This window comes from Neoarius graeffei, chromosome 12 (genome assembly GCF_027579695.1).
Source record: "Neoarius graeffei isolate fNeoGra1 chromosome 12, fNeoGra1.pri, whole genome shotgun sequence".
NCBI classification, from domain to species: Eukaryota; Metazoa; Chordata; class Actinopteri; order Siluriformes; family Ariidae; genus Neoarius; species Neoarius graeffei.
The window spans coordinates 13,196,687-13,222,382 of NC_083580.1; the positions used below are offsets into that span (position 1 = coordinate 13,196,687).

General features: G+C 40.2%; 1 protein-coding gene across 1 annotated transcript in view; it reads left to right on the forward strand.

Annotated features, from left to right (window-relative positions):
* si:ch211-196i2.1 (collagen alpha-1(I) chain) overlaps positions 1-25,696 on the forward strand; it is a 235,161-nt gene that overhangs the window by 151,200 nt on the left and 58,265 nt on the right. The window contains exons 11-27 of the mRNA XM_060936612.1: positions 3,272-3,325; positions 3,428-3,481; positions 10,381-10,488; positions 10,609-10,662; positions 10,752-10,805; positions 12,910-12,954; positions 13,042-13,095; positions 13,295-13,339; positions 14,701-14,754; positions 14,877-14,921; positions 14,999-15,052; positions 19,333-19,377; positions 19,584-19,637; positions 22,600-22,644; positions 22,906-22,959; positions 23,137-23,244; positions 24,235-24,288. Coding sequence (XP_060792595.1) covers positions 3,272-3,325; positions 3,428-3,481; positions 10,381-10,488; positions 10,609-10,662; positions 10,752-10,805; positions 12,910-12,954; positions 13,042-13,095; positions 13,295-13,339; positions 14,701-14,754; positions 14,877-14,921; positions 14,999-15,052; positions 19,333-19,377; positions 19,584-19,637; positions 22,600-22,644; positions 22,906-22,959; positions 23,137-23,244; positions 24,235-24,288 — 981 coding nt within the window. The remainder of the gene's footprint in view (positions 1-3,271; positions 3,326-3,427; positions 3,482-10,380; positions 10,489-10,608; positions 10,663-10,751; positions 10,806-12,909; positions 12,955-13,041; positions 13,096-13,294; positions 13,340-14,700; positions 14,755-14,876; positions 14,922-14,998; positions 15,053-19,332; positions 19,378-19,583; positions 19,638-22,599; positions 22,645-22,905; positions 22,960-23,136; positions 23,245-24,234; positions 24,289-25,696) is intronic.

The window sequence follows — 25,696 nt, forward strand, 5'->3', positions numbered from 1 at the left end:
CTGCGACCCTGTAGAACAGGATAAAGCAGCTAGAGATAATGAGATGAGATGAATGTATTTTACAGTTATTTATGATGTTACAACAGGGCTAACGTCTGCCTACGAAGACAGCCAAAAGCACATAGCCTACTTACCGCAATGTGTTTCCTCAAATTCGACGTTGAGTTTTTATAAGCTGAAACGTCCACTGGTTTGGGGAGACACATGTGACACCGCATAACATAACTATTATTTTTTGTTGTTTGGAGAGTGAACATGGTTTGTGTGTGTGGCCAGGGGTGTGCCTCTTCAGCTTGATGAGAAACGCTGGCCGCTGTCTCTGCCATTTTTCTTCTGCTTCCGTGCTCTTTTCCACCTGAACTGGTCTTGCTGCGGGAATTTTGTGTGCGGGCGCGCGCGGCGGCTTGGCTCTGTTTGATTGGCGAAACGGAGTTAAACCATAGCTCCTCCCACTATGGCTCTGGCTGCTACATTTGATCGGTGAGATGCTGTCATGTGACAGAGCATCTCTGGAAGTCTCGACAAAACAAACAGACAGACCACGCATTGCACAGATCAATAAAAATAAAGTAGCGAGTAATGAGCAGAATATACCCCAATGTAACGGAGTAAAAGTACCGCTTCTTCTTCACAAATATACTCAAGTAAAAGTAAAAAGTATGCTGCATTAAAACTACTCTTACAAGTACAATTCATCCAAAAAGTTACTCAAGTAAATGTAACGGAGTAAATGTTGCGCGTTACTACCCACCTCTGCTCCCTACTCACTATATAGGGAATTGCTATATAGAGGACTATATAGTGAGCTCATTGGTAAAATTAAAAAACACTTTCGAACACTACTCAATCGCACTGTTATTTACGTCATTACTGTCACACAATTAAAATGTGCCAGATCAGTCGGCTGGTGGGTTTTCAAAATAATAAATGCGTATTACGTATACTAAGCATATTTCCCACATTTAATAAATACAAAGTACTTTGTATCTGCTGCATCTTTCAGTTCTTTTAAATCAAGGCTGAACACTTTCTTCTTTGCCGCTGCCTTTTATTAAATCAAATTTGAGGCTTTTGATTAATTCTTCACTCTGCACTCTAACTTGAATTCTTGTATTTTATCTGTCTTATTCTATTTTAGCTTATTTTCTATTCTCTTACTATTTTTAATTGTACTTGAATTTCTGTTTGTAATGTGTTTCTTCCTCCTTTCTATTCACCCCCAACACACTTTTTTGTTCAGCGTAACCACAATACATGATGGTATATATTGCTTGGTTAGTGACCATCAGGGGCGGCACGGTGGTGTAGTGGTTAGCGCTGTCGCCTCACAGCAAGAAGGTCCTGGGTTCAAGCCGCGGGGCCGGCGAGGGCCTTTCTGTGTGGAGTTTGCATGTTCTCCCCGTGTCCGCGTGGGTTTCCTCCGGGTGCTCCGGTTTCCCCCACAGTCCAAAGACATGCAGGTTAGGTTAACTGGTGACTCTAAATTGACCGTAGGTGTGAATGTGAGTGTGAATGGTTGTCTGTGTCTATGTGTCAGCCCTGTGATGACCTGGCGACTTGTCCAGGGTGTACCCCGCCTTTCGCCCGTAGTCAGCTGGGATAGGCTCCAGCTTGCCTGCGACCCTGTAGAAGGATAAAGCGGCTAGAGATGATGAGATGAGATAGTGACCATCAGTTGTACACTACTTTTCATGATGCATTGTGGGATACTTTGAGTGCACTACATAGGGTGTAATAATTCTCACTATACATTTGGACAGCACTACAAAATGGTGAACTCACTACATAGTCCACTATATAGTGAGTAGTGAGTGATTTTCGGACACAGGGACCGTCACCCTTTGAAATATCAGTGATTTGTTCAGTTGCATCGTCCACATTTTCTAAATTTCACTAAAAGAAGAAAAATAAGTTCTTTTTTTTTTCCTTCTCAATGATATTGTGATGTTGACTGGCTTGGTCACTTTGAACATAGAACCCTGCAACCTAAATTATATATTAACAGTAAATTATTAATTAAAAATATTTTAAGCAAATCACTAGAATGTCATTAATGTGATCATGCCATTAGTATGGATGTAATTAACCACGTTTTGTGTAGTTGCTAATTCTATACTAATAAACTCACCAGTGTTACACAAAATGCATGCATGCTTGTTTGTTTGGACACTTTCTACTGACAATTTCTGACAATTTGCTGAAAAAAAAAATATATATATATATATATATATAAAATGTTCTTTACCAGCTGGGAGGTCCGTATCGTGAAATACCGTGACCGAGGTCTTGAAAGTACTGAGTGAGGCCCTCTGGGCCGAGATCAGTATTCAAGGCCGAGGTCACGGTATTTCACCACACGGACTGACCTTAAGCTGGTAAATAATATATTTATTTTTTTCTTTACCAAATTCTAACAGAAAACGAGAGCGCCCGAAAGGGAAAACCAAGCCGAGGCGAGCCGCCATTTTGAATCCTCATTCACGGCTGTAATGCAAATTGCTTCCTCCTCGGTATACAAGTGCACTTCCATGGCGGGAAAAAAAAACTATATTTTGCCGCCTATGTAGTCCCCTATTTATACAAAATTGAGTCATTCAGGATTCAGCCATGTTTTTGCTCAGCGTTAGTAACAGTTACAGGTTTTTAGCTTTCTCCTGAAATGTTTTATTTTATTTCGTCTTCCTCAGGGTAGTAAAACTCGCTTTCGCTGTGAACAGTGTTATCGCTATCCATGCTGTAAAATTAATGCTATTCTCCTGAGAAATGCGAACATAAATGTTGACAAAAATTGCTACTATGTTTGTTGTTGTGAACAAGCAAGTTGCCCGGGGTCCGTAACTGGGGTCTGTATCGTAGGATACGGACCCGCTCGCTAGCCAATCAGGGCGCAGGATTTGATGGAAACCGGACCGCGAAAAAAATCATGTTTGTTATTTGGGCATGTACATTTCTTTTTTCATGTTACTATAGTCATGTGTGACAAAATTAATTGGGTTTTATTATTGAAGAGTTTACTATACATCCGCTAATCACCACCGGCATTTATGAATGAAACACTTGATAGCAACACGGTCCATCCACGTTCTCTCTTCATTTAGTTCCTTGAAGCATTTTTGTGGCTAAGTTTTGGAAAGAAATTCTTAGAACATTCTAGTGTGATGTAAAAGATGTGGTCGCTTACTAGTGGCAGGATAAGATTCTTTGTGAATACTGCCCCATATTAGTGGAATGTACACGTTCTCTGACTGGAGTCTTCTTTGTGAGCCTGTAGAGAGAGCCAGGTTTACCTGGGCCACAGGGAGAACCTGGAAAACCAGGCCCACGGGTGAGATGCTGACTCAGTGCTATTTTTAATCAAGACTACACTATATTTTTAAGGCTTGCCAACCTTGGTATATTTGCTTTATCTGTTCCTCTTTTCATTCAGGGACCACCGGGTGATCCTGGAGAAAGAGGACCGTCAGGGCGTGTGGGAGATATGGTAATCCCCTGAACTGTTTACATCTGACACATAATCTCATTTCACACTCAGAAGAGAGAGACGCATACAGTAAACTAGGGTCAGCTATCATCATCAGTTTAACAGCTTGAAATCTGTCACTTTAAAGCTTTCTGACGGGAAAATCTCCAGGACAGAGGGCTTGTGCTTTATGGTTGCTAGGTAACACATCAAGCTGCATTTGTTCATCTTATTAACTTCAAGAGAGAAAGGCGGATGAGGGAATGATTGGTTATAGCTGCTATAATGTAAGCGATAACAGGAATGAACATGTTTCATTGCATTTCCCTAACATGAGTAAGTTTTGCATGAGGAAGACTTTAGGACACAGGGCAAGCTGTGTTTTTGGACTTATTAACTTCAAGAGAGTGAAAACCGTGAACAACTCTTTATTGAAGGGTTTGTGCCTTCGATGTAAGTAATAACAGAAACGAAATTGTCTGACTGATGTAAACAGCTAAAACGTATGATGTGTCAGTCATTAATAATAATAATACATCCCCAATTCCAAAAAAGTTGGGACAAAGTACAAACTGTAAATAAATACGGAATGCAATAATTTATAAATCTCAAAAACTGATATTGTATTCACAATAGAACATAGACAACATATCAAATGTCGAAAGTGAGACATTTTGAAATTTCATGCCAAATATAGGCTCATTTGAAATTTCATGACAGCAACACATCTCAAAAAAGTTGGGACAGGGGCAATAAGAGGCTGGAAAAGTTAAAGGTACAAAAAAGGAACAGCTGGAGGACCAAATTGCAACTCATTAGGTCAATTGGCAATAGGTCATTAACATGACCGGGTATAAAAAGAGCATCTTGGAGTGGCAGCGGCTCTCAGAAGTAAAGATGGGAAGAGGATCACCAATCCCCCTAATTCTGCACCGACAAATAGTGGAGCAATATCAGAAAGGAGTTCGACAGTGTAAAATTGCAAAGAGTTTGAACATATCATCATCTACAGTGCATAATATCATCAAAAGATTCAGAGAATCTGGAAGAACCTCTGTGCGTAAGGGTCAAGGCCGGAAAACCATACTGGGTGCCCGTGATCTTCGGGCCCTTAGACGGCACTGCATCACATACAGGCATGCTTCTGTATTGGAAATCACAAAATGGGCTCAGGAATATTTCCAGAGAACATTATCCGTGAACACAATTCACCGTGCCATCCGCCGTTGCCAGCTAAAACTCTATAGTTCAAAGAAGAAGCCGTATCTAAACATGATCCAGAAGCGCAGACGTCTTCTCTGGGCCAAGGCTCATTTAAAATGGACTGCGGCAAAGTGGAAAACTGTTCTGTGGTCAGAAGAATCAAAATTTGAAGTTCTTTATGGAAATCAGGGACGCCGTGTCATTCGGACTAAAGAGGAGAAGGACGACCCAAGTTGTTATCAGCGCTCAGTTCAGAAGCCTGCATCTCTGATGGTATGGGGTTGCATTAGTGCGTGTGGCATGGGCAGCTTACACATCTGGAAAGACACCATCAATGCTGAAAGGTATATCCAGGTTCTAGAGCAACATATGCTCCCATCCAGACGACGTCTCTTTCAGAGAAGACCTTGCATTTTCCAACATGACAATGGCAAAGATTTCTGAGGACCTCAGAAAAAGCGTTGTTGATGCTCCTCAGGCTGGAAAAGCTTACAAAACCATCTCTAAAGAGTTTGGATGCCACCAATCCACAGTCAGACAGATTGTGTACAAATGGAGGAAATTCAAGACCATTGTTACCCTCCCCAGGAGTGGTTGACCAACAAAGATCACTCCAAGACCAAGGTGTGTAATAGTCGGCGAGGTCACAAAGGACCCCAGGGTAACTTCTAAGCAACCGAAGGCCTCTCTCACATTGGCTAATGTTAATGTTCACGAGTCCACCATCAGGAGAACACTAAACAACAATGGTGTGCATGGCAGGGTTGCAAGGAGAAAGCCACTTCTGTCCAAAAAGAACATTGCTGCTCGTCTGCAGTTTGCTAAAGATCACGTGGACAAGCCAGAAGGCTATTGGAAAAATGTTTTGTGGATGGATGAGACCAAAATAGAACTTTTTGGTTTAAATGAGAAGTGTTATGTTTGGAGAAAGGAAAACACTGCATTCCAGCATAAGAACCTTATCCCATCTGTGAAACATGGTGGTGGTAGTATCATGGTTTGGGCCTGTTTTGCTGCATCTGGGCCAGGACGGCTTGCCATCATTGATGGAACAATGAATTCTGAATTATACCAGCCAATTCTAAAGGAAAATTTCAGAACATCTGTCCATGAACTGAATCTCAAGAGAAGGTGGGTCATGCAGCAAGACAACGATCCAAAGCACACAAGTCGTTCTACCAAAGAATGGTTAAAGAAGAATAAAGTTAATGTTTTGGAATGGCCAAGTCAAAGCCCTGACTTTAATCCAATTGAAATGTTGTGGACGGACCTGAAGCGAGCAGTTCATGTGAGGAAACCCACCAACATCCCAGAGTTGAAGCTGTTCTGTATGGAGGAACGGGCTAAAATTCCTCCAAGCCGGTGTGCAGGACTGATCAACAGTTACCGGAAACGTTTAGTTGCAGTTATTGCTGCACAAGGGGGTCACACCAGATACTGAAAGCAAAGGTTCACATACTTTTGCCACTCACAGATATGTCATATTGGATTATTTTCTTCAATAAATAAATGACCAAGTATAATATTTTTGTCTCATTTGTTTAACTGGGTTCTCTTTATCTACTTTTAGGACTTGTGTGAAAATCTGATGATGATTTAGGTCATATTTATGCAGAAATATAGAAAATTTTAAAGGGTTCGCAAACTTTCAAGCACCATTGTATATTATAATAGAAGTGGTTCAGCAAATCATAGATGCACTTTTTGCACTTACACTTTGCCTTTTTTGTGGAAATGCTATAAAACAATATCTTTTGCATGCTTCTAAATGTTTATAAGTTAGCTAGAATGTGGTGTAAAAACCGAGAACCTGGTGAACCTATCAGATGCTCCTCAGAGTCAGCATGGGGCAGCATGATTCGGACCCCAATGGACCTCTATTAGTGCTGTTCCCTTTTTTGACCACAGCATCTCCGTCACCCCAGTGAGAAAGGAAGGTACCCTTTTTTTCCTGAGTACATGATGGGTGTACTTGATAAAACAGCCTCTACTTCATATCACTGGGTGTAAAATTTTTCATTTGGGACTGTCGGTGGTGCTCTTGTTGTTGAGTCCACAAAAGGAAATGACAAAACTAAGCCATTTATTAACAGCAAATATGATGTGTATACCAAATACCGTGAGGAAGGTTTTAGCCATACTAGCTCGTTTATGCAAAGCAGTTTTGGAATAGATCCTACAATTCCTACAGGATCCTACAATTCCTATTCTCACTGTCCGAGAGTAATTACACCATGACCAAACATGGACATGCTGGAGTGTTAGTCTGCATGTATGTCTAGCTCCTCCAGTTGAAACCACACACCCTGTTTTTCACACAAATCAAACTGAAGTCTGACACAAAAAGGTGTGTATGCTGTAAGCACATGCACACAAACACAGCCATATACATGTCGTTTCTCCTAGCTCCTGAGGTATAAATGTTGCATATGCTGAAAACGAGTCTCACACAGTTTATAAACCATTTTTCCAAAAGTAAACCGAATGTAGGAATGCGTGAAACATCATTCATCGACTGCATGTGCGCACAGTAACTGGTGTACGCAATGTGGCAAATATTAATGGAGAATGTTTTTTGCAAAGTTTGAAGTACTGCATAATTAGTTCATTGATGCCAAACCATAATTATCGATAATAACATGTAAAAACCCCTTCTTGAATTCAATTATGGAATATAAAAAGTGTCAGAGTAATTATTTTAGCCAGTGGCAGGCCAAGGTAGAGGCATTTTTTTTATAATAATAATAATTATAATAACTGGATTGTGAGCCATTTTCAATTCCTAAGAGGCATTGTGTTCTGAATTGGAGCCAGCATTTAAGAGATCATGTATTAAAAAAAAAAAAAAAAGGATTGTGTGTACTTAATTTCTTTTTCACTTAAAATGTTTTGTGCATTTAAATTGCATTTTTTAAATTAAAATAATTGCATTTATAATTATAACAATATTTTATTATATTATTATTTTCTTTCAAAATGTACAGTTTGTATCACCCAAAATTTTTATGGAATTTCTTTTCTGTTCAGTGCTTTTGTACAGTAGGCCTGAGGGTTTTTTTTGTTTGTTTGTTTTCTTTTTATTATTGATGTGAAATAGCTATCTCTTAAGCCAGAAATTAAGTGAAATCATCTATCAGAGTGCAACATGATTTATGTTATCTGTAGCCACTTATCCTGTACAGGGTCACAGGCAAGCTGGAGCCTATCCCAGCTGACTACGGGCAAGAGGCGGGGTACACCCTGGACAAGTCGCCAGGTCATCACAGGGCTGACACATAGAGACAAACAACCATTCACACTCACGGTCAATTTAGAGCCTAACCTGTGTGTCTTTGGACTGTGGGGGAAGCCAGAGGAAACCCATGCAGACACGGGGAGAACATGCAAATGTTGGCCACTGGGCTCGAACCCAGGACCTTCTTGCTGTGTGGTGACAGTGCTAACCACTACACCACCACGCCACCCGTCTTAAACTCAAGTTTCCGTATTCACATACATGTCAACCTATAAGGAATGTCCGTATTTTATACGGATTTGATTCAATAAACGTAGTATATGGGCGTACACATAAAGTTATACGGATTCTTTAAAAAAACTTCAATATTTATTTAGAGCTATAATCAATTCCCACGATGATAAAAGGGCGCATAACATTTACAAACGTACTGTACACCACAGAAAGCACAAACAGCCAGTAAAGAGTCTTATGAAATCGCGCGTTATCTTGTGGTAGCGAGACTTCGTTCCACTTCTGATCATGCGCACACCGCATTGCGAGAATCCCGCCAACCAGGAAGTAATATTTTGTTTGAAAAGCGTATTTCCACCTGAGCGACTTTCACTAGCGACTGAAAAGATTCTGAATGGGCACTCCGGCAAGATCAACACAGACACTTGCTGTGACATGCAGCCTAGTGAGGTATTGGTGCAGACTGCTAAAAAAGCTGTCATGGAGTACAATTCAGAACATTAGAGTGACACTTTGTGTTTTTGTCGAACATTGGAGCTTTGTATTCATTCTGAAGGTTTATTGTTATTAATATTGAATAAAAAGTAACTTGGATATATCATTGTTAATTATCATTCAAATTTTAGGTAAATTATTTTAATTTGCATCTTATACGGATTTTATAAGGGAAATACGGATTGGAGGTTGGTTATACAGGTTTGATTGACCAAAGGTTGACATGTATGTATTCAGTTCATTCTTAGAAAAAAAAATGGTACTAAAGTGTACCTTTCCTTGTCACTTGGGTAGTACCCTAAAGTGTACACCTTCTGTGAATTTGTTATGTATCTTTTCCCTCAAAATGTGCATATAGTCTACTTTTAAAGCTTTACTCTAAAGGTTTATTACAGGGGTTCCTGAGAAAAGGCCTCAAGAGATCACAAGTTTGAATCCTGACAGTGCCACAGCCATCCATAGAAGCAAAGTTAGCCTTGCTCTCTGGGTGGAAGGAATTGCATACTGTCTGTACCCTGTCAGTTACATACATGTCAACCTTTGGTCAATCAAACCTGTATAACCAACCTCCAAAATCCGTATTTCCCTTATAAAATCCTTATAAGATGCAAATTAAAATAATTTACCTAAAATTTGAATGATAATTAACAATGATATATCCAAGTTACTTTTTATTCAATATTAATAACAATAAACCTTCAGAATGAATACAAAGCTCCAATGTTTGACAAAAACACAAAGTGTCACTCTAATGTTCTGAATTGTACTCCATGACAGCTTTTTTAGCAGTCTGCACCAACACCTCACTAGGCTGCATGTCACAGCAAGTGTCTGTGTTGATCTTGCCGAAGTGCCCATTCAGAATCTTTTCAGTCGCTAGTGAAAGTCGCTCAGGTGGAAATACGCGTTTCAAACAAAATGTTACTTCCTGGTTGGCGGGATTCTCGCAATGCGGTGTGCGCATGATCAAAAGTGGAACGAAGTCTCGCTACCACAAGATAACGCGCGATTTCATAAGACTCTTTACTGGCTGTCTGTGCTTTCTGTGGTGTACAGTACGTTTGTAAATATTATGCGCTCTTTTATCATCGTGGGAATTGATTATAGCTCTAAATAAATATTGAAGTTTTTTTTAAAGAATCCGTATAACTTTATTTGTACGCCCGTATACTACGTTTATTGAATCAAATCCGTATAAAATACGGACATTCCGTATAGGTTGACATGTATGCAGTTACAGGGACGCTAGACAATCATGAGTGTTCATGAGCTCACATGCAGAAGAGAGTAGATAGCACTTTTCTCCTCGCGTGTCACGCTGACCTGAGACAGAGCATGAGCAGCAGTTCAAAAAGTTGCTTTTGGTTGGCTTCACAGGTCCTTTTATAAAATATTTTTATAAAGTTTCAATATATACATGTTTCCAGGGGAGCAATACATATTAAAGACACAAACGATGAGGGTACAGATTATTTGTGGAGTTTTTTTTTTCTCCTGTGAATTAGATGCTAGATTACCATTACATAAGAGTATTAATGGCTCTCAATCATGTTACAGTGATCTTAGGACGATAGTAGCTTTGTAAAGTGCTACCTTGAGTTTCAGAAGCAACAAACCCAAAACGCATTTCATTTTACCTTACTAACAGGAGTGTTAAGGAATGCTATTATGATTTAGTGGATTTTTTTTTTTTAGATTAATTGATTTTAGGTGTTATAAAGTAAATGTCTTTTGTGTTTTTGCTATGCTGCAGGGTGACCCTGGTTTACCAGGCGTGCCTGGCTTACCAGGGATTCCGGGAAAATATGGGGAAAATGGCCTGAAAGGACAACAGGGGCCTCCTGGCATACCTGGCCCAAAGGTAATGTCATGCTACCGTACGTTCTCAACAGCATTAACAGTTACTCTGCCTACTTAGACTATGATGTGTTTATTTACTCTCATTTATGGTCACTTATTTATTTATTTATTTAACCCTCAGGGCCCTTTTGGCTATAAAGGAGAACTTGGGTCACCTGGTGAAAAAGGAGATGATGTAAGATGAGTTAAATAGATGTGCTTATTTATATGGATCTAAAATATTGCTGATAACTTAAAAACAAACCAATGCTATTCTGTGCCTAGGGATTTATTGGAGCAGAGGGTCCTAGTGGAGATGTAGGGGAACCTGGAGAGAAAGTAAGGTGTATTCTGAATAAACTTTTTTTTTTTTTTAGTTCTGAATAAAGTGGCATGGTTCATAGTTTGGAGCTGTTGCCATCTAGTGGTTGTATGAATTGCATTTTCCCCCCCCCCCCCTCACTGAATGGTGCTGTGAAGTATTAGTGCAGGGGTTTTCAAAGTATGGGAGAGTCAGCCCCCCCTCAGAGCAAATAAACAACAGCGCCCCCTTACATTTTTTGTTGTTGCTATACTTAATGTTCCATTCGTATTTTAAAAAAAAATGGTGGCTGTACACATTATTTTTTTTATTTTGCACATTTTAAACATCTGTGCTTTTTAAAACATCTTGTTTTACACATTTTAAACATCTCATAGCATCGTTAGCTAGCACCTCTTGGCAGACAACACACTGTGGCAGTGGAGCATCTTCAGATCCAGTCCATGAAAATCCAAACTTTAAATAATCGTGGTCATACTTCCTTCTTTTTTCAGTCCCCCCAGGATTCCGCGGGCCTTTTTTGTGATTGTTGCAGGCTAAAATGTCTGATGTTGCGGGGGGGTTTCCAAAAAATTGCGCTGAAAGTTGCGGTGGTTTTTAGGTTTTTGTTGCGATTACATTGCGGGAGGAAGTGAAAGTTGCGAGAAATTGTTGCGATTTTCTCTTTTTGTGATTAAAATTGAGTGATATGTTAAATATTAAGTTATTACTGAAAAACTATTGATAAAAAAAACAAAGACACTGAGAAATGGTCCTATAAACAAATTTACCAATATAAAAGATTACCAGGGCTACAGAAATGCAGAAAAATAGGCTTTACTTATCCAAATGCACCTGTTGGTTCAAAAGTTAAAGTGCAGAGAACCTCACAGCACAACATGAAGTTACCTTAAAATATAATATAAATGCCTCAGCTTTCATGTAAGAAAAAAAACTATGAATACTAGTACTGTGTGCAGACAGTCTCTCCTGAAGACTAAATTAAACAATAATTATAAACTAATAAAATAAATGGCTCAGGCTTCATAGAAGAAAAAAACAATTTGAACAGAATCTCACAGTATGATGCTGAAGCTGCCTAAACAATGGAAAATAAAATACCATTTTGGCAAAAATGTTGGCATCCATTAATTTCTTGTCACATCACATCACATTATCTCTAGCCGCTTTATCCTTCTACAGGGTCGCAGGCAAGCTGGAGCCTATCCCAGCTGACTACGGGCGAAAGGCGGGGTACACCCTGGACAAGTCGCCAGGTCATCACAGGGCTGACACATAGACACAGACAACCATTCACACTCACATTCACACCTACGGTCAATTTAGAGTCACCAGTTAACCTAACCTGCATGTCTTTGGACTGTGGGGGAAACCGGAGCCCCCGGAGGAAACCCACGCGGACACGGGGAGAACATGCAAACTCCACACAGAAAGGCCCTCGCCGGCCCCGGGGCTCGAACCCAGGACCTTCTTGCTGTGAGGCGACAGCGCTAACCACTACACCACCGTGCCGCCATTAATTTCTTGTATTAAGTAAAAAAAAATAAAGTGCACACAGTCCTTCACTGTAAACATAACACACTTTCAGTAACAGAATTTAAGCCTACATAAACACTGACTTGTACATGCTGCTTCTCTTGAACGTATACACGGAAGTAAGGCGGAAGGTAGTTTGTCGACGTCACCTCAAGACGACGCCAACGATTGGTCAAATTTGCGGGAAAGTTGCGGTGATTGGATATAATTGCAACACCGCCCTGAATTCGCGGGGATTGGTTGAATTTGCGTTGAAGTTGCAAATCGCAACATCGCGAAATCCTGGAGGGTCTGTTTTTTTTGCTTGGCCCAGACTCTGTCTCCTCACTCACTGTAGCTTTAGGTACTAAAAATCGATTCATTTTGTCTCTGGCAAAGGCTAGCTGAAGTTCGCTCAATGTCCACAATAGTAACTTATTCTGGTTTATTTTTCCTCACGTTGCGCCCCCCCCGAAGAACTCTGGCGCCCCCTAGGGGATGCGCACCCCACACTTTGAAAAGCCCTGTATTAGCGTTTTCTTTGTGAAATATGAATTTAAAATACCATTCATTTGGTGTTATAATCACACAATTGTTCTTCATTAGGGATGTAAAGGGCTACCTGGGTCACCTGGTCCTACTGGCCCTCAGGCAAGTCTCTAATATCATTCTGTCCTTACTAATGTCTTTATGGTAACATAATACATGCTATAAGAGTAAAATTGTCTTTAATTGCAGGGGCCACAAGGAATGAGAGGGATCGAGGGCCTCGAGGGCTCTCCAGGGACAGATGTAAGTAAAGCTAAACATTTCAATTTGACACAACCTCGCTCCATGAATTAAAGTTTCCATCACCACATGAGATTTCCTGCCAAGTGGAAAGTTGCAGTCATTAACTAAGTTTTTCCTTTTTTATCCTTGTGGCTCAGGTTACAAAGTATAGCATTGCACTATCGACATTTCAATAAACATTCGTTTCAATCTCTTACAGGGCGAGGATGGCTTTGATGGCCCACCAGGTCCACCTGGTCCACCAGTAAGAAATCTAAACAATTAATAACTAGTCTTCACAATTTTGATGTAGTTTCTTCTCATTGGTTGATATTCTTTTAATTCAGCAAACACTTTAGTCAGCAAATCTCTCTGGGATTTAAACTCTCAGGACCGGCTGTACTGGTCCTGGTTCAATTACTGAAACCCCCATCACTTCATGTACATTACTAGCATAAAAACAGTTAATAATCCACGTTCCTGGAACACTCAGACTGTACTTATCTCCCTCGTACATATATATTTGAGGAAAGGTCCCCACAAAAAGTGAAAGTTCAGCACGCTGACAGGGTAGAGATATTGAAGTGCAGATTATTATATAGTTCGTTTGATTTACAAAAGTCTGGGCGATTACTTCTGTCTGCTTTTGCATAGAATTTTCTCCGTCTCCCAAAATCAGGTGAAAATTCGCAGCATGCATGTTATTCAGAGCTGGGTCTTCCAAGAGTGCGGGTCATAAAATTAGGAATGCCACCTCGGCCTGCTTAAAGTGAGCTGCATCATCAGCTCATTCATTCATCTGTGAGCATGTTTTAGCAAATTAAGCAAAGCATAGCTAAAACAGCATAATGAAAACGTGCATCCTGCTCACACGTTACAGTTTTGTATCATCACACGAAGTGTTCAATTTCCTAAATCCATTATCTCTAGCCGCTTTATCCTGTTCTACAGGGTCGCAGGCAAGCTGGAGCCTATCCCAGCTGACTACGGGCGAAAGACGGGGTACACCCTGGACAAGTTGCCAGGTCATCACAGGGCTGACACATAGACAACCATTCACACGCACATTCACACCTACGGTCAATTTAGAGTCACCAGTTAACCTAACCTGCATGTCTTTGGACTGTGGGGGAAACCGGAGCACCCGGAGGAAACCCACGCGGACACGGGGAGAACATGCAAACTCCACACAGAAAGACCCTCGTCAGCCACTGGGCTTGAACCCAGAACCTTCTTGCTATGAGACAGCAGTGCTAACCACTACACCACCGTGCCGCCCCATTTCCTACGTCAGTACACGAAATAAAAAAATATATCAACGAATAATTGTTTTTGTGACCCATAAGTCACTTCTGTGTTTTCATACCTGCCTAAGCATCATACTGTCTTCTAGGTCCTCATGCAACAAATAGGACGTACTCTATCAAATACTCTGTTATAAACTGACAGCCAGTAAATATTGATAGAACCCATACTGTTAGATTGAGATTTTTTTTTCTGTGATTTTGTTTTATACCTTATTCACTTGCAAAACCTTAACCAATGAGCTGTCACTGTGTCACTTAGCAGAATTCTGTTCACTGATGATTTTACACGAGGTAAAGTTCCTGTTTTGAACTATCTTAGGGTCTTCCAGGTTTCACGGGTTTTGTCGGTGCTCAGGGTGTAAATGGCTCACGGGTGAGTCTTCCTATTATGATTTGTGTAAAACTCTTATGATTCCTCTTATTCATCCCGTTCTGCAAGACATCAAGCGCAGAGCTGTCTCTGAAGTGTCTGTCATACTCTGCTTTGCTTTACAGGGGGAGCCTGGGCCTGCAGGAAGCACCGGCCCCCCAGGGCTCCAGGTATGTGATTACCGTCACAATCCTCTACTTTAAATAAGCCTCCACTAATATCGATATCATCTATGTGCTTTCAACAGGGTGGTCAGGGTTTTGAGGGACAGATTGGACCTCCAGGGCCACGGGGCCCACAGGTGAGACCCTGCTTTTTATTTTAACGTCAGAGTCAGAAGATTAAAGTCAGTGATTTGACTTTTTATATCATGTTGTGCCACTGAGTAATATTAAGCATGTCTTTCTATTTTGTGATAACCAACTGTAGTTGTTATAATGAAAACTGGAAAGCTATTTAACTAAGTTAGTTAAATAACGAAAGCATAACTATTTACAGTAGTTAACTCATTAAATGCATGACTGTAGACAAGATGTACTCAGCATAGAAATTCCTGAGGCTGGGACAACTCTGTAACTTTATTCCTAATTTTCTCCTGGTAATGTCGCTGGTGTAGTGCATTGTGTTTAAAGACAAGCACTTTCCATTCTAAACAAGACTAGGCAAGCCTAGTTTTAGTTATCTACCAAAGTGCAAAACACTATTCATGTAGGTAAAGCACATAACAGTCGAGAGAAATACGGCCAGTATGTTGCTACAAATGCAGTCATTCTACAGGACAAACCATGGTCTATAGGTTAGAGAAGCAGCTTTGTGACTAAAAGGTCGCTGGTTTGATTCCCTGGACTAGCAGGAATGGCTTAGCCTGGCAAGCCAGACTAAATGTGAATATTTAGTCTGGCCTCGATCCGTCGACATTTCCGACGGGTGTGGGAGGAACAAACCGCTGTCTTTCAAACTGTCTCTGTGCGTATAGGCCAACGCTCTGACCAATCAGCGCAACAGTGACTGTGACGTAGTCAGAGCGCGCAGTGGGGGAGGCCTTGAAATAAATAATTTTTCAAAATGCGTATTAATTAATAAACAGGTTCTAGATATTAAGAAGTTTGGAGATAATGACCACAAGTTTGGAGTCTGTACCACATACTTAACATACACTCCTATTTTTTTCAAGTGTTTTTCAAGGGTTTGCTTAAACTGTTTTTGAGAGTTTTTATTTAGTGGTGTTTGGTGAAATAATTTCCCTTAAATTTAAAATAACGGGAAAATAAGAAACAATCAAAAAGTAATGTTTCAAAGCTGTTTATTAATTCTTCGTACTGCACAAACTAGCCCCATCCTTTTGGCTACGAGCGGAGCCAGCTGGTAGATCAGACTTTTGCCATAGCCGGTTGGCAAAACAGCGAAAACGTCCTTCTTGAAAAGGAATGAGCGGAGAGCCTCTTCCTGCTCATGTTTCAACGAAAACTCCAAGTCTAATTCTTCTAAAACTGATTCCAAAGCGGAGTCAAACGCGTGCTGTTTACTAGCCGTAGCCATCTTTCCTGTTGCGCTTTCTCCAGCGTCGCGCAGCTTTGTCGTCACTCCTGCAAAAGCCCGCCCAAAGAACCCAAACAAAAACCTTGCGTTGTGATTGGCGGGCACGATTTGATGCCCGGGGTGTTTTTGTTTATATGGTGCGAGGCTAGACCCACTCGCTAGGCAAAAATATTTTTGGCCGCTAGGCGGGTGGGTCTAGTTTACTAGGCTAGGAATGGCTGGCACACGTCCATGAAATGACACAACTTGAGCTAAAACTCTGTACAACTGTTATTATTGTACCTATATACAAATGTTGTTGTAACGTGTGTGCGATGTACTTTTTCATGCTTTCATTATGCTGTTTTGAGATTTAAAATTAAAGCATTGTGCACGATTTTGTAAATTTGGTCTCCTTGCTAATGAAAACATGCCCACAGGTTAATGGCTAAGTTAATCAATGATTACAGCTCACTTTTAAGTATGTCTCAACAGAGTTCCTAATTTTGTCATAATAAACATACCATATACAATACCAGTCAAGAGTTTGGACACACCTTGTACGGTAATTCGATGGGGTTTTTTTGTTCTTTTTTTTTAAATTAAAAGACATGTAATGATGGATGTTGTTTCTCTTTACTTAGTTGAGTGGTTCTTGACATAATATGGATTACTACAGTTGTGGTGTGGAATAGGGCTATTTACTGTATTTTTATTATTTACTGTTTGGTTCTCAGACACATTAAGAAGGCAAGACATTGCGCTAATTGACTTTTGATGAGGCATACGTGTTAATGGAAAAGCATTTCAGGTGACTACCTCATGAAGCTGGTTAAGATAATGCCAATAGTGTGCAAGCGACATCAAGGTAAAAGTAGCGCTGGCTACTTTGAAGAATCTAAAATATGAAACATATATATTTTGGTTGTTGTTGTTTTTTTTAACAATTTCTTATTTACCACAAAATGCTATGTGTTCCATGTGTTATTTCATAGTTTTGATGTCTTCAGTATTGTTCTAAAATGGAGAAGATAGTCAAAACACAGAAAAACCTATGAATGAGTAGGGGTGTACAAATTTTTGACTGGTCCTATAAAACTCTGTCCTTGAGATTACAACCCTGATGCCAAAAAAGTTGTGACAAAGTACAGATTGTAAATAAAAATGGAATGCAATGATGTGGAAGTTCCAAAATTCCATATTTTATTCAGAATAGAACATAGATGAGATATCAAATGTTTAAACTGATAAAATGTCTCATTTAAAGAGAAAAATTAGGTGATTTTTAAATTTCATGACAACAACACATCTCAAAAAAGTTGGGACAAGGTCATGTTTACCACTGTGAGACATCCCCTTTTCTCTTTACAACAGTCTGTAAACGTCTGGGGACTGAGGAGACAAGTTGCTCAAGTTTAGGGATAGGAATGTTAACCCATTCTTGTCTAATGTAGGATTCTAGTTGCTCAACTGTCTTAGGTCTTTTTTGTCGTATCTTCCGTTTTATGATGCGCCAAATGTTTTCTATGGGTGAAAGATCTGGACTGCAGGCTGGCCAGTTCAGTACCCGGACCCTTCTTCTACGCAGCCATGATGCTGTAATTGATGCAGTATGTGGTTTGGCATTGTCATGTTGGAAAATGCAAGGTCTTCCCTGAAAGAGACATCGTCTGGATGGGAGCATATGTTGCTCTAGAACCTGGATATACCTTTCAGCATTGATGGTGTCTTTCCAGATGTGTAAGCTGCCCATGCCACACGCATTAATGCAACCCCATACCATCAGAGATGCAGGCTTCTGAACTGAGCACTGATAACAACTTGGGTCGTCCTTCTCCTCTTTAGTCCGAATGACACGGCGTCCCTGATTTCCATAAAGAACTTCAAATTTTGATTCGTCTGACCACAGAACAGTTTTCCACTTTGCCACAGTCCATTTTAAATGAGCCTTGGCCCAGAGAAGACGTCTGCGCTTCTGGATCATGTTTAGATACGGCTTCTTCTTTGAACTATAGAGTTTTAGCTGGCAACGGTGGATGGCACAGTGAATTGTGTTCACAGATAATGTTCTCTGGAAATATTCCTGAGCCCATTTTGTGATTTCCAATACAGAAGCGTGCCTGTATGTGATGCAGTGCCGTCTAAGGGCCCGAAGATCACAGGCACCCAGTATGGTTTTCCGGCCTTGACCCTTACGCACAGAGATTCTTCCAGATTCTCTGAATCTTTTGATGATATTATGTACTGTAGATGATATGATGTTCAAACTCTTTGCAATTTTACACTGTCTGACTCCTTTCTGATATTGCTCCACTATTTGTCGGTGCAGAATTAGGGGGATTGGTGATCCTCTTCCCATCTTTACTTCTGAGAGCCGCTGCCACTCCAAGATGCTCTTTTTATACCCAGTCATGTTAATGACCTATTGCCAGTTGACCTAATGAGTTGTAATTTGGTCCTCCAGCTGTTCCTTTTTTGTACCTTTTAACTTTTCCAGCCTCTTATTGCCCCTGTCCCAACTTTTTTGAGATGTGTTGCTGTCATGAAATTTCAAATGAGCCAATATTTGGCATGAAATTTCAAAATGTCTCACTTTCGACATTTGATATGTTGTCTATGTTCTATTGTGAATACAATATCAGTTTTTGAGATTTGTAAATTATTGCATTCCGTTTTTATTTACAATTTGTACTTTGTCCTAACTTTTTTGGAATCAGGGTTGTACTATTGGGCACTCAAGATTGGGCATCAAAAAATAAATCAGTTTCAGAGTAAAACTGTCTGGATGCAGTTCAGTTTTACTGTGAAATTGACTGAATTGAATAAAAGTGGTGGCTCTTACCTCTAAATAGCACAATTTAGCTGCAATTGCGACAAATTTTGCTGGTAATGTTTGCCATATATTAGATTCACAAGATGAATATGGCATAATATTTGAAACATGCCTACAACTGTCGCAAACAAGAGACCAGAGTTGGGGCCACAGCAAAATAAAGAAAAAAAAAAGATTGAGCTTTGCTTAATCCAAATATACAGAGGACATGTGTTGATATATGTTCACAGGGTCATCCGGGCAGAGAAGGCATACCTGGCCCAAAAGGGGTTCCTGTAAGCATAGCATATCCATTAATTTCAAAAGAAATATAATTTTGTATATTGTTTTTAACTTGTAAATATGGTGATTGGTGTAACAGGAATTCACATTGCCTATCAATACTGTATGTAATAAAGAAAATGTCACATTTTATGCATTTATTATTACTATGTGATTTTATTATTATAGTGTACATTTAGACTGTATATCTGTGTTTTAGGGACCTGCTGGGCCAACAGGACTTCGAGGACCACCGGGATTGGAGGGCCCCATGGTAAGTACAACAGGATGTCTAATTCACTTTCATGTTTACAAACAGACATTCCAGAGGCAACAGTGCAAACGTCCTATGTTATAATCTCTGGATTTAAAGTATTACTCGGCTTTCGCGTTACCTTTTGAGATTGCATTTGATCATCATTGCTATACCTGTGCTGTAATTTTTGTTGAACGTTGGAGGACGTTCCTCGAATACACATCCTTAAATGACTTCCCAGCAGATGGCCACATTGTGATACATAAAAGGGCATCTGGTGAAACTGTAAAAAAAAAAATGACAAAAACAATTTCCCCATGTGGTTTCTATCCAACTTTGATAGCTTTCATTTGTATCACTGATATGATATTGAGTTCCAGACCAGCTGTCATAAATTATCCTGCTCGTGTGATTTTATGTGCAGATAAAGTAAAATCATCACTTCTAGAAATGCTCTTTTAAGCCACACAAACAGAATGTTTTGTTTCATGCCACCAGAGAATCCACAGAACTGGGTACTGATTAGACGTGCTTTCCGAACAGCTCATTTTATTACAACCAGATATTTAACCATTTGTTAGTAATTGTCAGAGGTCAGAAAAGTACACAGATTCTTTCTTAAGTACAGGTACTTGTGTTTTATATATAAAAAAAAGACTGTGATAAAAGTTGCAGTACTGATTTTACTCAAGTAAAAGTACAAAAGTACAGGTTCTGAAATGTACTCAGAGTATACAAGTAAAAAGTCGCCCTTTGAAGATCATTTCTACTGGCTGTTATATAATATAACACCACCGTGCTGCCCTGTAATATCCTTTATTTATAATATGATATAATATAATAAATAGAGGATATTACAGGGCGGCACGGTGGTGTAGTGGTTAGCACTGTCGCCTCACAGCAAGAAGGTTCTGGGTTCGAGGGCCTTTCTGTGTGGAGTTTGCATGTTCTCCCCGTGTCCGCGTGGGTTTCCTCCGGGTGCTCCGGTTTCCCCCGCAGCCCAAAGACATGCAGGTTAGGTTAACTGGTGACTCTAAATTGACCGTAGGTGTGAATGTGAGTGTGAATGGTTGTCTATGTGTCAGCCCTGTGATGACCTGGCGACTTGTCCAGGGTGTACCCCGCCTTTCGCCCGTAGTCAGCTGGGATAGGCTCCAGCTTGCCTGTGACCCTGTAGAACAGGATAAAGCGGCTAGAGATAATGGATGGATGGAGGATATTACACGGTTGCACGAAGATATGAAGTTTATCTTCGAGTGGTGAATGTACAGTATATATTCACGAGTGAGTGAAGTGAACACTGGGAGTGACGTCATTGGAGTATAATATTAAGATAACACGGAAGGAGGCAAACTCAAGCTTTCTTAAATTAATTATTAAATCATACCATATACAGGCCTAGAAATTCATATATTTTTTCGCCAGCCAGCCGGGCTAGTTACCTTCCAAAGTAACTCGCCAAACAGAAAATCAACTAGCCGAAATTTGTTCATGTATGAATTTTACTTCTGTCAAAAATAACGCAAAAGAGAGTAGTTACCATTGTTCATAACTAATGTGCATTTATTTCAAGACCCGAGTATTTTGATCCTGTTGTTAAATACATAAATGAGAACAACACCGAGCACCATAATATAATATCAACAAATAATAATATATTGGAAAACTTGGCAACTTGGTGTATGAGTATTGAAAACAAATATACTTACTATCATGACTATAGCACCCAAAATATGTCCAACATGCTTTCTGTATTTAACCATTCATGAGAGAGAAAGCATTAGGAGCTTCATATTGACTAGGAATCAACTTGAAAAAAATTAATTATTCCATAAAAATTGTATCGCAGCCAAGGCCTACCCTGCTCCCACGTTTGCTTATAAGTCCTTTGTCGTTTCTCCTTCTCGTACGCTTTATCAGCGGCCTTTTTCTCCTCTTCAGACCGAGGTCGCTTTGTCCCCGTCTCTGGCAGTTTCTGTACACCTTTCAGAAAATTCCACATCGCAGCGTAGCTTTGGCAGATGTCGATGTAAACAACAACAAAAACACATGTTTAAATGGGCGATAATGTGGCCACATCTATTGAATTTGATAACGTGATGTGGCAGCGGGGGCGTGGCCAAGCGTCGGTCTGTGAATGGAGGGCGGAGTCAGGGAAGGTAAGTGGTGGAATCATTGCACCTGATGGGGATTAACCTGTGTTTGTGTGTCTTCCCCAGTGACCGCGCCCTTTAAAAGGAGAGGAGAGCAGAGAAAGGGAGCTGTCTCTCCCCAACCAGAACACGTTTGTGCGCGCGCGTGGCTGGGAAGTGATAAAAGGCTGAAAAGCTAGCAATAAATGATTCATTGAGAACTCAGTTCTGGCCTGCCGTGCTTCTGTGCTCCACCCACCTGGTCCAATACTACATGTGATTACCGCGATATTCAACGAGATGCGTTATATGTATGCACAGTAGTGAAAAAAACGACAGCCTGACTCATACACGATATGATTCGGAATTCTTCGGTAGTTTCCGTCCTGCCGATAAACACATCGATGAACACAGACACGGCACGTGCTTAATATGTGGCAGCTTTAGTTCTGAATCTTCGCTTCATATATATTTATTTTCAACTAGCCAGTCGGGCTGGCTAGTGACAGGAATTACCCACCAAATGACAAATTAAGTCGCCTCGGGCGACCGGACCACCGCGAATTTCGAGCCGTGATATATATAAGGTGCTCCACATATGTTATTTCTCTTGTTACTAATAAAAGTCTACTACTTTACAATGGACTTGCTCATTTTTGATGATATCAGTATGGATTTTGATGATTTAACTTCAAATCAAGCATTTTTGGATCATTAAAATGCTACGCTCACACACTAACCTTCATTTATCTAAGCAGGTTTCTCTAAGCATGTACTTTGTTTTTCTTTATCATAATGCAGTCAAGCATCCACATTTCGTATGATCAAACATTGTCATTTTGTCTCAGGGTGCATTAGGAACACAGGGTCCAAAAGGATTTATAGGTGTCAGAGTAAGTACATCTTCATTTTAACCCCCCCCCCGACATGATTATTAGGGTTTTTTTAAGCTTTAGAGAGTTTGAAAACATTTTGTCATTCAGTTTTAGCATTATGTGCATGTCTACTCATAGCAACTGCCACATGAATTTTTTTCTATCGTTAGAAAAAAGCCATACATTCTTTTAATGCTTTGTAGGTTTTTTTTTTTTTATTTTATATGACTTGTATAGGAAGATATCATGTTGTTTACATATTTTTGATATGCTGAGCAGGGTAAGAGGGGACCTGAGGGAGACCAGGGAGAAGCCGGACCAAAAGGTGACAAAGTAAGTGCTATTTCAAATAGAATATTTTTTATTGTTTACTCAGTAGTATACTGCTTAAAATGTAAACTGTCCTGTGATCCGAAATACATATTTTTAGGGAATCATGTGATGTGAAAGACATTACGTAGTTAAGATGCGATGAAGACATTCTGTCTGTTCTCCTTTTTTCTCACCCAGGGTACTAAAGGAGACCCAGGGATACAGGGTTCTCAGGGTGAACAGGGACCCACTGGTTTTCCAGGTTTTCCAGGGGTCAAAGGTCAACCTGGACGAAGAGGGATACAGGTACAGTACAAGTTGTGTTTTGTTTTGTTTTTAATGTTTTTTATATCTTCAAAAAAAATCACAGTTAATGGATCTCATACATGTCAACCTTTGGTCAATCAAACCTGTATAACCAACCTCCAAAATCCATATTTCCCTTATAAAATCCGTATAAGATGCAAATTAAAATAATTTACCTAAAATTTGAATGATAATTAACAATGATATATCCCAGTTACTTTTTATTCAATATTAATAACAATAAACCTTCAGAATGAATACAAAGCTCCAGTGTTTGACAAAAACACAAAGTGTTATCAGCGTAGATACGAAGGAAATACTTCGTTGTTTGGAGACAGGTTTCACCGAGCGGCTATTATGCGCGAGACTTCATATTAGTCACAAAGTCAGAAAAATCTGTTCGTAAAATTGTTATAATGACCAAATACAATGAAAAGTATTTTTCCAGTCTCACCTGTGAAAGGTAATCCCATGTGATCTCGTTTGGATGGTAAACCTGTTGGTAGTTAAACGCAGCACATGAATGAGGCATCTTTATTCTCAGAATCGCCACTTTGCCACATCCAATTTAGCGGCGAGGATGACGTATGATTCTACGCAGAAGGCAGCGTCTATGTTTATATGTCTATGACTTCCGGGTTGGCGGGATTCTCGCAATGCGGTGTGCGCATGATCAAAAGTGGAACGAAGTCTCGCTACCACAAGATAACGCGCGATTTCATAAGATTCTTTACTGGCTGTCGTGGGAATTGATTATAGCTCTAAATAAATATTGAAGTTTTTTTAAAGAATCCGTATAACTTTATTTATACGCCCGTATACTACGTTTATTGAATCAAATCCGTATAAAATACGGACATTCCATATAGGTTGACATGTATGGGATCTATATTGTAGCACATTATTTTTCAGCATTATTTTATTTATCGCTTTTGATTCTCTCTCATTTGAACACTATTATTTCTCTCTCTCTCTCTCTCTCTCTCTTAGGGAGACGATGGAGAGGTGGGTCCACATGGCAAATCAGGAAAGGAGGGGCCAAAGGTCAGATGTCTACAATGCTGTTATAATTTCATTGTTGATGTCCCTGTTGTTTTACTGTATTCTTGGCAGTAACCAATCAGATATACAGTGGGGCAAAAAAGTATTTAGTCAGTCACCATTTGTGCAAGTTCTCCCACTTAAAAAGATGAGAGAGGCCTGTAATTTTCATCATAGGTACACTTCAACTATGAGAGACAAAATGAGAAAAAAAAATCCAGAAAATCACATTGTCTGATTTTTAAATAATTTATTTGCAAATTATGGTGGAAAATAAGTATTTGGTCAATAACAAAAGTTCATCTCAGTACTTTGTTATATACCCTTTGTTGGCAATGACAGAGGTCAAACGTTTTCTGTAAGTCTTCACAAGATTTTCACACACTGTTGCTGGTATTTTGGCCCATTCCTCCATGCAGATCTCCTCTAGAGCAGTGATGTTTTGGGGCTGTCGCTGGGCAACACGGACTTTCAACTCCCTCCAAAGATTTTCTATGGGGTTGAGATCTGGAGACCGGCTAGGCCACTCCAGGACCTTGAATTGCTTCTTACGAAGCCACTCCTTCGTTGCCTGGGCGGTGTGTTTGGGATCATTGTCATGCTGAAAGACCCAGCCACGTTTCATCTTCAATGCCCTTGCTGATGGAAGGAAGTTTTCACTCAAAATCTCACGATACATGGCCCATTCATTCTTTCCTTTACACGGATCAGTCGTTCTGGTCCCTTTGCAGAAAAACAGCCCCAAAGCATGATGTTTCCACCCCATGCTTCACAGTAGGTGTGGTGTTCTTTGGATGCAACTCAGCATTCTTTCTCCTCCAAACATGACAAGTTGAGTTTTTACCAAAAAGTTCTATTTTGGTTTCATCTGACCATACGACATTCTCCCAATCCTCTTCAGACGGGCCTGGACATGTACTGGCTTAAGCAGGGGGACACATCTGGCACTGCAGGATTTGAGTCCCTGGCGGCATAGTGCGTCACTGATGGTAGCCTTTGTTACTTTGGTCCCAGCTCTCTGCAGGTCATTCACTAGGTCCCCCCGTGGGGTTCTGGGATTTTTGCTCACCGTTCTTGTGACCATTTTGACCCCACGGGGTGAGATCTTGCGTGGAGCCCCAGATCGAAGGAGATTATCAGTGGTCTTGTATGTCTTCCATTTTCTAATAATTGCTCCCATAGTTGATTTCTTCACACCAAGCTGCTTACCTATTGCGGATTCAGTCTTCCCAGCCTGGTGCAGGTCTACAATTTTGTTTCTGGTGTCCTTTGACAGCTCTTTGGTCTTGGCCATAGTGGAGTTTGGAGTGTGACTGTTTGAGGTTGTGGACAGGTGTCTTTTATACTGATAACGAGTTCAAACAGGTGCCATTAATACAGGTAACGAGTGGAGGACAGAGGAGCCTCTTAA